The 14,583-nt window shown below is 39.6% G+C and overlaps 2 protein-coding genes across 3 annotated transcripts in view; one reads left to right on the plus strand and one right to left on the minus strand.

Annotated features, from left to right (window-relative positions):
* ACAD11 (acyl-CoA dehydrogenase family member 11) overlaps nucleotides 1-5,242 on the minus strand; it is a 28,589-nt gene extending 23,347 nt beyond the window's left edge. The window contains exons 1-5 of the mRNA XM_079302035.1: nucleotides 4,892-5,242; nucleotides 3,086-3,185; nucleotides 2,734-2,859; nucleotides 1,214-1,375; nucleotides 623-787 (exon numbers count right to left, since the gene is read on the minus strand). Coding sequence (XP_079158161.1) covers nucleotides 623-787; nucleotides 1,214-1,375; nucleotides 2,734-2,859; nucleotides 3,086-3,185; nucleotides 4,892-5,028 — 690 coding nt within the window. The 5' untranslated portion in view covers nucleotides 5,029-5,242. The remainder of the gene's footprint in view (nucleotides 1-622; nucleotides 788-1,213; nucleotides 1,376-2,733; nucleotides 2,860-3,085; nucleotides 3,186-4,891) is intronic.
* Nucleotides 5,243-5,296: 54 nt separating this feature from the next.
* On the plus strand, nucleotides 5,297-13,263 carry UBA5 (ubiquitin like modifier activating enzyme 5). 2 transcript variants are annotated; one of them, XM_079302041.1, is made up of 12 exons: nucleotides 5,297-5,511; nucleotides 6,553-6,598; nucleotides 6,692-6,781; nucleotides 7,495-7,604; nucleotides 8,020-8,106; nucleotides 8,754-8,838; nucleotides 9,640-9,744; nucleotides 9,884-10,011; nucleotides 10,545-10,680; nucleotides 11,131-11,206; nucleotides 11,974-12,080; nucleotides 12,647-13,263. In XM_079302041.1, the coding sequence occupies exons 1-12, from the start codon at nucleotides 5,366-5,368 to the stop codon at nucleotides 12,728-12,730; spliced, it is 1,200 nt and encodes a 399-aa protein (XP_079158167.1). In that variant the 5' UTR covers nucleotides 5,297-5,365; the 3' UTR covers nucleotides 12,731-13,263. The 2 variants fall into 2 exon arrangements, with proteins under 2 accessions (XP_079158167.1, XP_079158168.1); XM_079302042.1 differs by lacking the exons at nucleotides 5,297-5,511; nucleotides 6,553-6,598 and having other exon boundaries at nucleotides 6,690-6,776.
* Nucleotides 13,264-14,583: the final 1,320 nt, after the last annotated feature.

Raw genomic sequence — 14,583 nt, forward strand, 5'->3', positions numbered from 1 at the left:
CTGTGATCTCCATGTGCTCCATAACTAAACAACTGTGCCAGATTTTCCTTTGCTTCCACTAGTGTCATGTATCATACATTGAGCTCTGGCTCCAAAAGTCCTTGTTGTTAACTGAAACCACAAAGCAGAAGTCAGTGGGCTTTGGATCAGATGCTTATGTAGTTGAATGAACTGAGCCTTCAGCACCACTGAATCCAATAGGATCTATGCATATAAAATCTTGCTCCTGTACTTTGAAGCAGGGACTAGAACTAATGAATAAATAGAGTATCTCTCAAGGCCAGGTTGGATGGGGTCCTGAGCATCCTGGTCTAGTAAAAGGTATCCCTGCCCATGACCAAGGAGTTAGAAACAGATGATCTTTAAAGTCTCTTCCAATCTAAACAATCCTATGATCCTGTGATTATGTTGATTCTATCTAGCTCCTGCAATGAAAGCCAGGACTGTATTAGGTACCTAAACACCTTATACAGAGTATAGGGAAAAGTTCAGTCTTCTACTATTTCTTTCAAACATGCTTCATGCACTAAAATAATCCACAAGTAAGTGCACCATTACATGACAGGAGTACAAACAAATGGAGGGCCAAAACCTACTAAATGTACAAATACATTGCAAATACCTCTGTTGGGTGGAAGATGATGTTATCTATTCTGAAGTCCCCATGAATCAACCTTTCTTCATTATCATTAGGCGGCAAGTTATTTGCTAACCACTCAGCCAGCTTGTTCATGGCAGGAATATCTGTATGAGCAGCTGCATCATACTGTTTTTTCCAAGTTGATACCTAAAAAATACAAACACCCAGACAGATTTTTCAGTTGATTCACAAGTTTTCCAAGAGTATAAAATTTTGAAGCAATGCTTCTGGGCTTTGGCTATCACCATGTGGCTTGAAAATTCAGTAAAACCCAGTACCTCTGCACTTGCAAATGTGAACTGACATATCAAAAGATGAAATTAAGACCACATCTATTTCAATCCTATTTCCACAGCCCAGATCTAGTGTTATTCCAAAAGCAAATGCGTATCATTCCCTAAGGACAGCATTACATAATCAATCTGAAAGTAGCAGTGGCTTCAGATTGCGCACAATTAATTGAACTAAGTGAAGGTTTAATAGCTAAAATAGGATAATCAATAATTAACAATTTAGCTTGCAAATCAAACAAACAAAGAATGTTCGTTTTCAAGAGAATTTTAAGAGCTGTACCTGTCTTTTGCAGTATCCTGGTCCTCTACCATATCCTTGGAGACCCAATGACTGTAAATCAAAGGAGTGCAACAGGGCCAGAGTTTCTATCATTGCAAGATACAGAGCAGAACGCTCTGCTGGGCCCACCTCAGGCAGAGAGCTGTCTCGGAAAATGCGACCCTAAAATACCATAAATCAGGTATTTGGTGGGACATACACATCAGATGAAAAGAAGTAAAGTTATACATTCCACAACCAAAAACAAATGTAGTGAACCAACACTCCCTATGCAATCAAAAACTTCTTCCTCAATTATTTCATTCCTCACCCAGGGCCAATGAAGGGATTCACCGTAAACACAGGTCATTAGTATATGGTGTATCTGTGTATGAAATTCTGAATTACTACACTCAATCCAGGTATCCTCAAACTTGAAAGTTCTAAGAAAAACAATGTTACTATATTGTCTCTAAAAACTAAATTGCAGAAAAAATGCCAATAAAGACTCCAGGGGAAAGGAGAGGCAGGCAGGGGAATGGGTGGGTTGTGGGTACAAAGCCTTAAACACTTCAAAGAAATTAACTTATTTTTCTCCTTAAAACCAGTTGAATACATTTACAAGATGGGCTTGTTGTTCCATTTTTATAATTGTTAAAAAGACAACAGTGCTGACCATGGCAGAATGGACAGACATGTATATTTACATACTTGGAAAAGTAAAAAGATTTCTTTTTAAAGAATCACTTTGTTCTAATCAAAACCAGTAAAATTCTCCACCTTTGATGTAAGAAATCTGTTTCAAATTTTTCACAGCCCTTACCTTCTATTACCCTTAATATTCAGTTTTTGTAGGATGGCTAACCTAATCTTAGAAACTGGCCCAAAAAACTTACATTTCTTATTTCCCAGTGAACCTGATGATAGAATGGGATGCAATGAAAAGGGAAAGGCCTGAGTTCAACTCCTCCTCCCACAAGGTAGGAAAAAAAAGAAGGACACAGCACAGCAATTTTCTGCTCAAAATCACCAAAATCTAACAAAAAGCACATGAACTCAGGTACAGCACCCCCAGAGTGGTGGACCACAGACTGATACATGCTGTGTTCTTTCTGAAACTACTGTTTGAACTTGAATCCTGCTTTGTTTTCAAGAAAAGGTGATTGTATGTCAGCTCCTATCTTCACAAGCTCCAGAATGTCCAAAGATTCAGTTTACAGCCTGATTTTTTTTTCCCTGACTTGTGTATGCTTTTCACACAGGCAACACTGCCTCGTTTCAAGGCATCCTTCCAAGAGCTCAAATGAGAACAAGAGGTTAAATACTGAGTTAAAAAATGCAACAAAGTGTGAAATAAGCCCTGCAGAAGCTCAAACCTGTGAAAATCACTGATAGCTACCATTTCTTTAAAATATCAGAAGATTATTTATGCTCATATCAGAAAACTGTGCTGAGTAAGGCTCTAACAGAAAGCTTTGAAACAATTTAAAAGCAGCTTGTAGTAGGGTAAAAGAAATAATCCCTCACATTGGAGGACCAACCTGAACATGTTGCATTACATAAAACTCTGTTCCAATGATAGAAACGTCACTGCAATACAACAGGGGCTCAGGCACTGGAAACCCAGCTGAAAATAAGGCTTTCTGCACATGATATTCTCTGTCAACCTGAGGAAGAGAAAGAAATTTAGGTTCAGTTAAAACATCCCTAACACAAATAAGCACAGTGAATCCTCTTGAATGTTTAATTATATGGAGAGCACAGAACTTGGGAAATAATCCAGCATCATCACTGCATTTCTGGACAGATTCATCAATGTGCTGGACCATCATGCATAGACCCTGGTCACTTGCAAAACAAAATGTTTGGAGCTCAGTGAAGAATGTTACTTACATTGTGTGCTCCAGGTAAAAGGGGACCATGGGGCTTTTTCCTGAGCACAAAAGCCTGCCCACCCTTCTGAAGGTAAAAGGTTGGGTTTGACTGGCCTGAGCTGCAAAGAGAAACATTATAATTACTCAAAAATTCAAGTACTTACAAATTTGTAAACGTCTAACAGAAATGATACTTGCAAAATGTATTGTGACTTGATCTGAATAAAACGTCAGGATGGTGGAAATCATCTCCAGAGCTGTTTTGTGTTTTTTCAAATCTGGACTGGAACAGGTTGCCCAGAGAAGTTGTGGATGCCTCATCTCTGAAAGTGTTCAAGCTCAGGCTAGATGGGGCTCTGAACAACCTGATCTAGAAAACGGTGTCCCTGCCCAAGGCAAGGGGATTAGAACTAGATGATCTTTAAGGTTCCTTCCAGCCCAAATCACTATATGATTCTAGTCTATGATTAAATTACTGATGACTCTAGCACCAATCCCACGGTTTGCCAGCCTGATTATCATGTCCATAAATTATGCTTAAGGAACAGCCTATAGGAACTGTAAAATTCTAAAGCATGCATGCTGGAGTCACAAAGAAAATGAGACATTTCAATCACACACATGTAAAAGAGAAGGACAACCCAGTTAAACCCTTCATAACACCTTGTCTATAATATTTCAATCAAACCATTGATCCTTATTTTCCTCAAGGCTCTGTGTTAATCTGCATGCATTTCTCTCTTTATCGGGTTCATTATTAAGATGTATTCTGACCTAGTCCAATAAATGATTAGACAACTATTGGGAAATCAAATTAACTTTTGTCCTCATTCCTCCCACTATATTTCCATTCTCCCCAAAGCAGTTAGGGCACAGTTTGTAACAGTTTAAGAAGTTGAACTGACAAATACTCTGCCTGGAACAAAACAAATTTAGGCCAGCTGAAGCCTTGAACTGTAATTACAAGACAAAGAAGTAAAAGCATAAATACTAACAATATTTTAGCAGACTTTACTATCAGTTACTCTCCTAAGGTCTTCACAGCTGAGGTACATAGGAAGATTAGGGCAGATTTAATGAATTAATATTTTATATTTAGGTCAGAAGACAATGAAAAATTGTTCACTGTTTCTTAGCGAGAGCTGCAGATAAGTTAGTAAAGGTCATGCCTACAAAGGAACTAATCCTTATTTTTAAAATCACTATTTCTAATAGTTCCTGACACGAAGTCGTGCAGCCACACCACTGGTTTGCTGAATGCAGAATGAGTGCTCTGTGGACCAGAGGCTTTGGAGCTCGGGTGTAGCACCTCCCTGGCTCAGCGCACAATGCTCTCCGGCAGCACCGGGAATCTCGGCACATCCTTACTCTCTTCTCGTGGATTCGCTCACCTGGCGACAGCCTAACGCTTCCAATTGACTTCTTAGGCCATGTATGTGCTTCTGAACATTACTATTTGCTGTGCATTAAAGATAGAGCAGATCAATTGCGATTTATGCGTAGGCAATGAAACAACCGTGGGTGTCCTCTGAGGACAGCGGGAAGTCCACCCAACACACAGCCCGCCCACAGCCAGCCACAGACTGAGTGCGACAAAGGTCACTTTGGCCGCCACCGCAAACTTTGCCTTCTCCAGCAGCTCAAGGGACGAGCCGGGACGTGCTTTAACTGGACCAAGTCGGAGTTCATCTTAAACACCCATCTTAAAAACGTCTGACCGCTTCCCCTGGCAGGCGGCAGCGAGCGGCTCCCGGGCGCTGCGGGGCAGGGGAGCGGCGGCGCCGCCACCTGTGTCAGTCACCTGCCACCAGCGCCACCGTGTTACCTGTACTGCCTGACAGCCAGCGCGCCCGCGGGCTGCCCGGGGAAGCCGGGCAAGCGGCCGCTCAGGTACCGCTCCAGGCTGCCCTGGTCGAAGCGGTGCTGCCGCCGCACCTCGCTAGTGCCCGGCTCCGCCGCCATCCTCGGAGGCCGCGCCGAGCCCGGGTCACCCGGAGCCGCCTCGGTCCAGCCAAAGAAAGCGCTTCGCAGCCCCCTGGCTGTCGGACCCGGCGCCTTCTCCCGGAACACGACGATTCCCGGGAGGCGGACGCGATCCCTCAGTCCCCGCCCGCTGCCCGGCGTGAGGAGGCGGCCCCGGGAAGGGCCCGCCCCGGAATGGAAGGCCCCGCCCCGGGAAGGGAAGGCCAGGGAAGGGAAGGCGTCGGCCCGGGAAGAGAAAGCCCCGCCCCGGGAAGGGAAGGCCCCGCCCCGGCGCTTCCCGGAAGCTGCCGGGGCCGGGCACAGACGTGTCGCTGCCATGGCGGATCCCGGGCGGCTGGAGCGGCTGGAGCGGCGTGTGCGGGAGCTGGAGGAGGAGCTGGGCCGGGAGCGGCGCGGGCGGGGAGCGGCGCGGGCCCGCATCGACACCATGAGCGCCGAGGTGACCGACTCCAACCCCTACAGGTGCGAGGAGGGTCGGGCAGCAGGGTGGGCAGCGGGGACCGTGCGGTGGAGCGGTGGGTGCGGGTGAAGCGGGGCAGGCGCACGGAGCTGGAGGAGAATCCACGGGTGGGAATGTCGGGGATGGGGCTGGGTGTGCCCAGGAGGGTGTGGGGCAGCGCAGGAGGCAGGTGCTCCGTGCGGAGCAGGGAGAGATGCTCTTGCATTTCCCGCCTGGCTTGGCTGGATGTCAGGGTTACTTTGTATTATCTTGCTTTACAACACATGGAGGGGGAAAGAGAGGGAGGAAACAGTGAGTTTTTCAGCCAGGTTGCTAGTAAATGACAGATGTTAGTATTACATGAGGTTTTATTCTCATTCCTCCAAATTGCCTAATTTAGAAGTTGGTTTGTAGAATTCTTGATGTTTAGAGACACCTTTCCTTCTAGAAATCTGATGATTTTTTTTTTTTTTTTTTTTTTTTTTTTTTTTTGTTTTGTTTTGGGTTTGGTTTTATTTTTCCTTAATACGAGTTGATACTTGTACTTTCATGAAAAATGCAATAGAGGGATAAAAAATTACTTTAAAATCCTTCCTGTTATCCTTAAAACCTGATATTGTCTGTTTATCTTTTTAAATGTTATGTTAATCTAATCAAATTGATCAGAACACAGTGCAAGTCTTCACTAGTTCGCTGCCATATGGTTCATTACGACAAAAAAAGTGTCACCTTTCATTCTGCAAATCAGGGGTTCATCTACAAAAATAGCTGATAGTCCTCCCGATTTCATTAATATTACACATACCAGAGGAATAGGTGCATGAGTTTGTGCAGGGTTAGGACTGGTGCAAATAGAGAAGCATCTACTCTGAGTTACTCTGTACTCTGTTACTCAGACTGTGCTTAGCTGGCAATCACAACTGCAGTGGAAACAGCAGGCTTGAGTTTATTGCTTGCTGAGGTTATTTCTAAAGCAAAAGTCATTTTAAATACCAGAAAAGAAAAATTGTTGTTAGAAACCTAAAGAACATTTTCTGTGTAACGTTGCATTTTTTTCTTTGCAGTCGCTTGATGGCATTAAAAAGAATGGGAATTGTCCAAGACTATGAGGTAGGATTCTGTCTGTAATGAAACACTGCTTGCATTTTTTCCCTGGGAGGGCCACTTTTGGGATACTGATCTGTGCATTATTTCTTTCTACAGAAAATCCGTACCTTCACAGTTGCAGTAGTGGGTGTAGGGGGTGTTGGCAGTGTGACTGCTGAAATGTTGACAAGGTGTGGCATTGGTAAGGTAATGAGAGTTTTTTTAATTCTTCTGTGTCTTTATAGTAGATGGACCAGTCCCCTTTTGTAAAGAATTTGATTTGATTCCACTCTCAAGAACAGCACTTGTGTAAACATCACACGTGAAGAGTCTGTATTTTTGTTATACTGGCAAAATTGATTTATTTAGGGCTTAATCCTGTACCATCTGGATGATTCTCGTTTGGATGTTTGTCATCTCCATATTCTTATAGAACCCATCTCTTTAATCTTCATGCTGGATTACTGCAAAAGGAAAACAAAATAAAGAAAAAGGAGGGGGTATTTCACATAAAAGATCTTTTAAGAACCAAGTTTGTATCACGCAATTGAAATGTAGTAGATGACAAGCAGATATCTTTTTCACAAACATTAGTTTGTCACATGGCAGCAAGTAGGAATGTGATAATAGAGGTGATACTGTTCATGTAGATAATCTGTTGAATATTCTTAGTCAAGGTCAAATAAGGAGTTAACTTTTTATTAACTAATTTTAATGAGTTAACAGATTGGTTCAGTTTTTCACGTCCTTGTGATGTTGGTACCTCTTGTGTGTGAACTGAATGGGCCTCTGAGGGAGGGAGTTTGGTTGGGGGAGTTTTCTATGGTTTTGCTTTTAGAATTAGTTTTGTTGTTCAAAATGCCTTGTCACAATGCTCTGTTTGCAGAATTTCACACATGTTAAAACAATCTTTATTATAGCTGCTTCTGTTTGATTATGACAAAGTGGAACTGGCAAACATGAACAGACTCTTCTTCCAACCTCATCAAGCTGGATTAAGTAAAGTGGAAGCGGCAGAACATACTTTGAGGTATAACTTGGAGAAGTGGGTATCAAAATGTATTTAGCCAGAATGCTGCTCCAGAAAACTAATGTTTCAATCTTAATCATTTGCAAAGGAGCATGATCAATTTGGGAATTTTAGTATAAAATATTTGTGGGGATAATTGATACTTCAAAGATATTTTTGGACTGGGCAAAACCATAATGTGAGTTTACTCTTTAAGTATAGCTAGTTTTGCTCAAGAGTTTGGTATAAACTATGCCACTTCTGTATGCTGAGGGTTTTTTTCTTATCTAATCTGAATTTCTGACTAATATGGGTGAATTCTAGAGTTCAGACTGGAAACTTAAGACTGTAGCAACACTCATGAGGTTAAAGAATAGAGTGCAAATTATCATTGTATTCTTTCTTTGCTACTGACTCCTATTATTTCCTCCATAAGGGAAATTAATCCTGATGTTCAGTTTGAAGTACATAACTACAACATTACAACACTGGACAACTTTGAGCACTTCATGGATAGAATAAGGTAAAATCCCTCAACTTTAGCATATTGCTAACTTCTACTGATGTGTGGTTCTACACAGCCTCACATTTTCTTGTTGGGGCTCTTTTTCAATTTAATGACTTCCAATTGAAAACCTCTGGGAAATACATCTATATGAAGGCATTCCTGCCTTCTGTATAGCTGGCATTTATTTCTACTGTTATGTAGTTATTTTTTGTATGAGTACATCTTTAGATTTCCAACCAGAACTCTAGGTTTTCCATTATGGAAAACAGATCAGATCATATTTTGAGTGCTCTGTAGTAGTTTCAGGTATGATTTATAGAATGAAGAAGAAAGTAGGTATTAGTGGATCTCACAGAAATCTGAAATAACTTTGACCCTTTGCAGTTCTGTTGTACAAAGATACAATTCTCCAATACTTTGTACTGTGAGTGCATACTATATAAAACAATCTAAAATGCTCATATTTTTAAATCTCAGCTTCAGCATAGTTTTATTTCTACTGCAGATCTAAGATGTTTGTTGTATCCTATACTGCATTTGCACAAGTTTTGTTAGCAAATTTACTTTTCTCGGGCTTTTGCACTCTAAAGCAGCATGTTGGTTGCTGTGTTGGTGTTTTGTTCTGCCAGCAGTTTCATGTAAACCTCTGATGCTTGTTTCAGTAATGGTGCACTGGAGGAAGGGAAGCCTGTGGATCTGGTTCTAAGCTGTGTGGACAACTTTGAAGCTCGCATGGCAATTAACACGGTAAGGCACCAAAGGCTTGTGGAGGTCTGTTGTCACTTACAAATAATGTTAGGAATTATGGAACTATAGAAAAGACAATCTCCTAAGAAATGTGCCACTTGACATGAGGAATCTGGGCTTTTACCTAGTTCTTGTAAACCCATTTTATGTGTATAAATATGACTGAAGACTTTAAAGTTACTATCAGCTAATTGCTAGTAAAAGATCAAAGTATCATAAACTCTGTCATTTCAAATTGCTGTGTTTATATAATGGTATTTTCAAAGGCTGGTGTGTTAAATCTTGCAAACTTTTAAAGATTTTCTATAGCTAATTGTATAATTCACATGACTTTTTGTATACTAAAAATGCTGTTTATTTAATCAAACTGCTTTTATTTATAGTAGCAGCCAGTGTAGGGTATATGCCAAATGTATGTTTTCTGTTACCTTCAGCTGGCTCGATCCGTAACTTGCAAGAGAAGGCACACACATACACTGTACTCAAGCTTCTAAAAACAGTTTGTGGAATTATATTCTGTAGTCCTGTGACTGGGTCACTGATGTCTGTATTTATTGAAACATCTCAGGTCCTCAGGAAAGCACAAAAGGCTGGCTTCATGAGGGCAACTTTAATTTGCTGTTTGATTTGTCCTTTGATAAATAATTTGTCTTCTACCTCTCCATGTCCCTTTTTCTGACCATGGCCTTTTTGCCTGAAAGCAGGGAGATGAATGTGTTTCATTACTCTAAATCATTGTTTGGGTTCCTTTTCTTTCCATTAAACCTCTGCAGTGCTGATGTGTGTGTTTGTGTTTATAAGGCCTGCAATGAACTTGGGCAAATCTGGATGGAGTCTGGAGTGAGTGAAAATGCAGTGTCAGGACACATCCAGCTGATCATACCCGGTGAATCCGCTTGTTTTGCGGTACGTGGTGCTCTGCTGAATTGCTCACTTGCCTTTTTGAGTGGGACTGAGAATGTATAGATTAGCTGGCCTAGTGAGTGTGATATTGACATATCTGATGCAGTATCTTAAATTCTATAATTTCTCTACTGCCCCTCAGTGTGCTCCTCCACTGGTAGTAGCTGCAAATATAGATGAGAAGACATTGAAACGAGAAGGAGTCTGTGCAGCCAGTCTTCCTACAACCATGGGTGTTGTGGCAGGAATGCTTGTACAAAATGTTCTCAAGTAAGTGACTGAGTCGTTGCTATTTGATGTGTACAGCAAAATATAAGAAAAAAAGTGCTGGCAACATTGAACAGGGCTGAAATACACATTGCTTTTAACTAGAACTTTTCAGGGGTAAGAAACAGTTTCAGTGTTTTCCAAAGTATTTCTGTTACTGCATACACACATGCACATTTTCTTCTTAGTTCTGCATTTAAACATGCTCTGATTTGACATTATTAATTTATACATTAAAAAATGCTACAGTGCTGACTTGTCTTTGAAATTTTGTACATGGACAAAGAATAAATTACTTCTCTTGCCTGTAGCTAAGTTATTCTCACACACCACAAGAAAATGGGGTTATATATTGATCCAGTTATTCTGTTGCCAGCTGACTACAGCATAACTGTGTTTAAGGCAATTGCAGTAACTCTACAACTCCATGAGTCTTAAAGTGTATTCTTAAAGTTCTTTGAGGAAAAATTATTCTCTGAGAAACTGAAGTTTTAGGTTTGCACCTATATTACAAACTCCTTTCTCTGTGTTTCTAGATACCTGTTAAATTTTGGTACTGTGAGTTATTATCTTGGTTACAATGCGATGCAGGATTTCTTCCCAACTATGTCTATGAAGCCAAACCCCCAATGTAGTGACCACAATTGCAGAAAACAGCAAGAAAATTATAAGGTAAAAACAGTTTGGGTTTGTGGGTCCATTTTTTAATTCAATTTTCTTAGAGAACAAAGCAAGCTGCAAATCTGTAATAAAATAAAATGTTTGTTGCTTCTCCATTTTGCAGCAATTATCTTCAGATGATTGTGCATGTTTCTAAATATACAGTACTTACAGTTGCCTTGAAGTAAAGGGTAGGAAGAAAGGTTGAGCAGTTATGTAGAAGAAATTATTACTTAACTGAATGCAAACTTTTCTGGCAGTCATATCTTTGAGTGTTAATGGGTTTGGTGCTTTTTTGAACTTGCCTTTTTGCTCCTAAGCAGTTGCATTTAGAACATTTTATCTTGCATATTGAAAGAAATGTGAATATTAGGCTTGAATTTCTTCACTGTTCTTGGAAATGGGACTGGTAAATGTTGGCTATTGAGAGGTTTTTTGGGGTTTTTTGTGTTTTCCCTCCAGAAAAAAGAAGCTGCAAGACCAAAAGAAGAAATAATTGAAAAGGAAGATGAAATAGTACACGAAGACAATGACTGGGGTAAGTCATCAACTGGAGACTAAATGATATTCCCAGTACTGACATTCAGTTTGGGTGAGAACAGTTTAGGGTACATAGAATTCTTATAATTTCTACTTTTTGTAATTTACACTGTGTAATTACTGTTGGCTTCTCACAGGTTTTGAAAGTAATTTTACTACAATTTGATGATATGTTTGTAGTGCAATGTACAAGTTTTAGGCTCAAAATGTAACTGCTGTTTGGATAAAAAAATTCTCATTAGATGGTCTGAAGATGAGAGAGATATGAGAAGATATATTAACTGCATATTGCTTTTAAATATACTAAACAGCAGTTTTCATTTCCATAACCACGGTGCTTAGGCATCCCATGGATTTTTGCATTCCTCTGAGGGTTTTAAATTCGAAGGAATTATCTTAAGGAATGGTAAATATGTTTTACATAATCATTTTAAGAATGGAGATATATGTTCTGTTTATTACATGCTATAGAAAATAGTCTTATCTTACAACTGGGAGAAGTGTATTTTATGGTAAAGTTTGAATGCTAAGGACAACTTAGAAATGCCATTCTGGTTCCTAAGTTGCCTATATAGAATTATTTCATGCATTGTAAAGTGAAAATATTTTGTATTGATAATGGAATGAAGTTGTTGAAATCCAAGGTTTAGTTTTATTCTGTTTTGGGAAAGCAGCTGCAGCTTTCCTCTTACTGTAATAACTTGGTGATTGAAGAACTTTTTCTTCTAATTTTTAATGGAGTTCTTGTTTACTTTTAATGCAAAGGCATTGAATTAGTATCAGAAATTTCAGAAGATGAGCTGAAGGCTGCATCTGGCCCAGTACCTGAGCTTCCTGAGGGAATTAGTGTAGCTTACACTATCCCAGACAAGGTAATGTATTTATTCTTTATGAAATTTTGAAATCCACATGGTAGAGTAAATTTATCATACCAGGCAGTTTGGTTATCCTTTAAACCTAAACCAGAATTTCATCTTGGAACAATTCCAGTGAAACTTGACCTCAGTTCATTTGATTATTCCTTTTCATGGTCCAGTTTTGTGTTCCTAGGAAAGATACTTCTTTAAGTGTAGATGCTAATGTGAATGTACTGCTAAGATGATAGGAATGAATGCATTTGGGGGCAGCAAATGTGAATTTCTCAGTTGATATTTTGGTGACCAATTAGTTTTTACCATACATATCTTGTAAAAGCTGTATGTAGTCAAAGAGCAATGAGTATACCTGAGGAACATAAGAGTCTGAATGTATTGCAGTAAGAACATTCTAACTACTAATCAAAATAGTTTACAATTGAAGTTTATAATCATTTAGGCCTAATCTCACAGCTGAGTGCCTAGTTCTGGGAAAATGGTGTGGTGTAACAGCAGTAAAGCTGATCTGTGGGGTTTTTTTGTTTACTTGTTTCTTGACAACTTTTTCTTCCTGTTCCTAACAGGAAGAGAATTTAATAACTGGGGAGACAGTAGCAGAATCTGAAGAAAGCCTAGAAGAACTCATGGCCAAAATGAGAAACATGTAGACAAACAACTTTCATCAGTTTGGATGGACATTGGATTTTTAGAAGACCAGGCTTCTTATTTTTTCTTTTTTTTTACTTCCATTGAAGCTCACCTTTACTTTTCTGATGAAACAACTGTTACAGGGGCAGGAAGGACACAGACTTATATTGTTTATATTCTGTCTTCTCATCATGTCTTTATTAACAGATAGAGTTGTGCTATTGTAAATTTTAGTTTCTCAGCATTGCTAGTGTCCAGATATTCAGTGGCAAATAAAAGCACCTGGATAAACTGAAAAAGCAGGCCCAGCACATTTTATACCCTATCATGTGATGAGCATAGCTCATAGAACAGGCTGAGGGAAAGATGAAATCTGCTGGAGTGGACTGAGTAGGTGAAGGGCAAATCATAATGCCTCTCTCATGTTGCTGCTCCTGATTTTCCAGGCACTTGTACTTGGTTGTCATTCACTGGTCTGAAGTCTTGGCATGGATCATGCTGTAGCTACTTTTTCTGTGTAATGAGAACATCTAAGCCTTTTCATCTGCCTTAATTCCTGGGAGGGAATTTTCTTTATCAATGTCTTACTACTGCTTTTTCTTAAACAGCTGCCCATGTTTTGTATGTGAAGTTTTGAGAATACTGTAAGAAGGTGAAATCTTTTGTTAGTATTACATTAGCATGCATATCAGCATGCCACTATTTTGTTTGGCAGAGCTTTTCAGACAAAATTACGAGCAACATTGGAAAAAAATGTAGATTTTGTCTGCCTTTTCAGAGGTCTAAATACTGTATTTTTATTGGTTACTGAAAGTTTAGCTGTAATGCTGATCACTACCAATCACATGGGCTATAATAAGGAATATGTGTGAGTTTAATTAAAAAGTCTTCTAAAATTAGATGCTGTAAACTTTTAGTTTTTCAAGTATCGTAATTGGAGTAGCTCACTTATTCTCTTTGTCTTGCAAATGACATTAGTGCAGTCTATAACCTTTTAAACAGCCACATGTTAAACTGACCTGTAAAGGTTTGCATCTTGGAGTGCCAGTACCCTGCAGAACTGGAAAAATCAGTTTCAAATATTTTAACTGCTGTGGGCATTTGATCAGAACTTGGTAATTATTTCAACTTTAGCAGTGTAATACAAGTATTTCCAAGCTGGGTTCTTTACAAATCTTTTCCACAATGTGAGGCAGCCAACACAGAGCCAGCTAGTAATGGCAGAAGTAGTATCCCACTAAAATGTAAAGAGACAGCAATACCATGGTGGTGCTTCTGCTTCTTAGGGCAGCTGAATGAATACCTGTTAGAGTAATAAATAGTTTAAAAAATGTTCAATTTCTAAGGAATGGTTACAAAATTCAAAAATCAGTTTCCCCCACAGCTGACATCAAATTATATTATACACAGAAAAATAATTTCTGAAACCAGTGAGAGAGATTTTGGGTGCATATTAAATGTGGGGCATTATACTGTAAAACTGAAGTGACTTTTTTGGGCTGAGTTCTGTTTTGGAGAAACCAGGTTTTAGAAATTAACTGTAAAGAAAGAAAGGAAATAGAATAATGAGACCATTAGAAAGGTAGCTACTTGAATATGTGTCACTAAGTTTACCTTAGCTTGATCCAGTGTCAATTTATGCACAACTTACATTCCTCTGTGACTTTCACCTTTCTGTTGGGAACAATAAAAGTCAGGCACAAAGCTGGCTCTGGAGAGACAAATGGCTGACCTATTTCTGTAACAGCTCAGTTCATCCTGACTTTTTAACAATTTGGCTGCAATGGTTGCTATCACAGGATTGACAGCTTTACAAGAAGCAACTTCAGGTACACTTTTATGAAGGAATTAACACACTTTTGTATGCCCTGTT

Source organism: Erithacus rubecula (assembly GCF_903797595.1).
Source record: "Erithacus rubecula genome assembly, chromosome: 3".
NCBI lineage: Eukaryota > Metazoa > Chordata > Aves > Passeriformes > Muscicapidae > Erithacus > Erithacus rubecula.

Bases quoted from the DNA above. Each gene is read 5' to 3' on its own strand.
- UBA5 (XM_079302041.1), top strand. From the start codon at position 5,366: ATGGCGGATCCCGGGCGGCTGGAGCGGCTGGAGCGGCGTGTGCGGGAG. The intron at 6,782-7,494 runs GTAATGAGAGTT...TCTTTATTATAG, and splicing joins CAAGGTGTGGCATTGGTAAG to CTGCTTCTGTTTGATTATGA. The intron at 9,745-9,883 runs GTACGTGGTGCT...ACTGCCCCTCAG, and splicing joins GTGAATCCGCTTGTTTTGCG to TGTGCTCCTCCACTGGTAGT.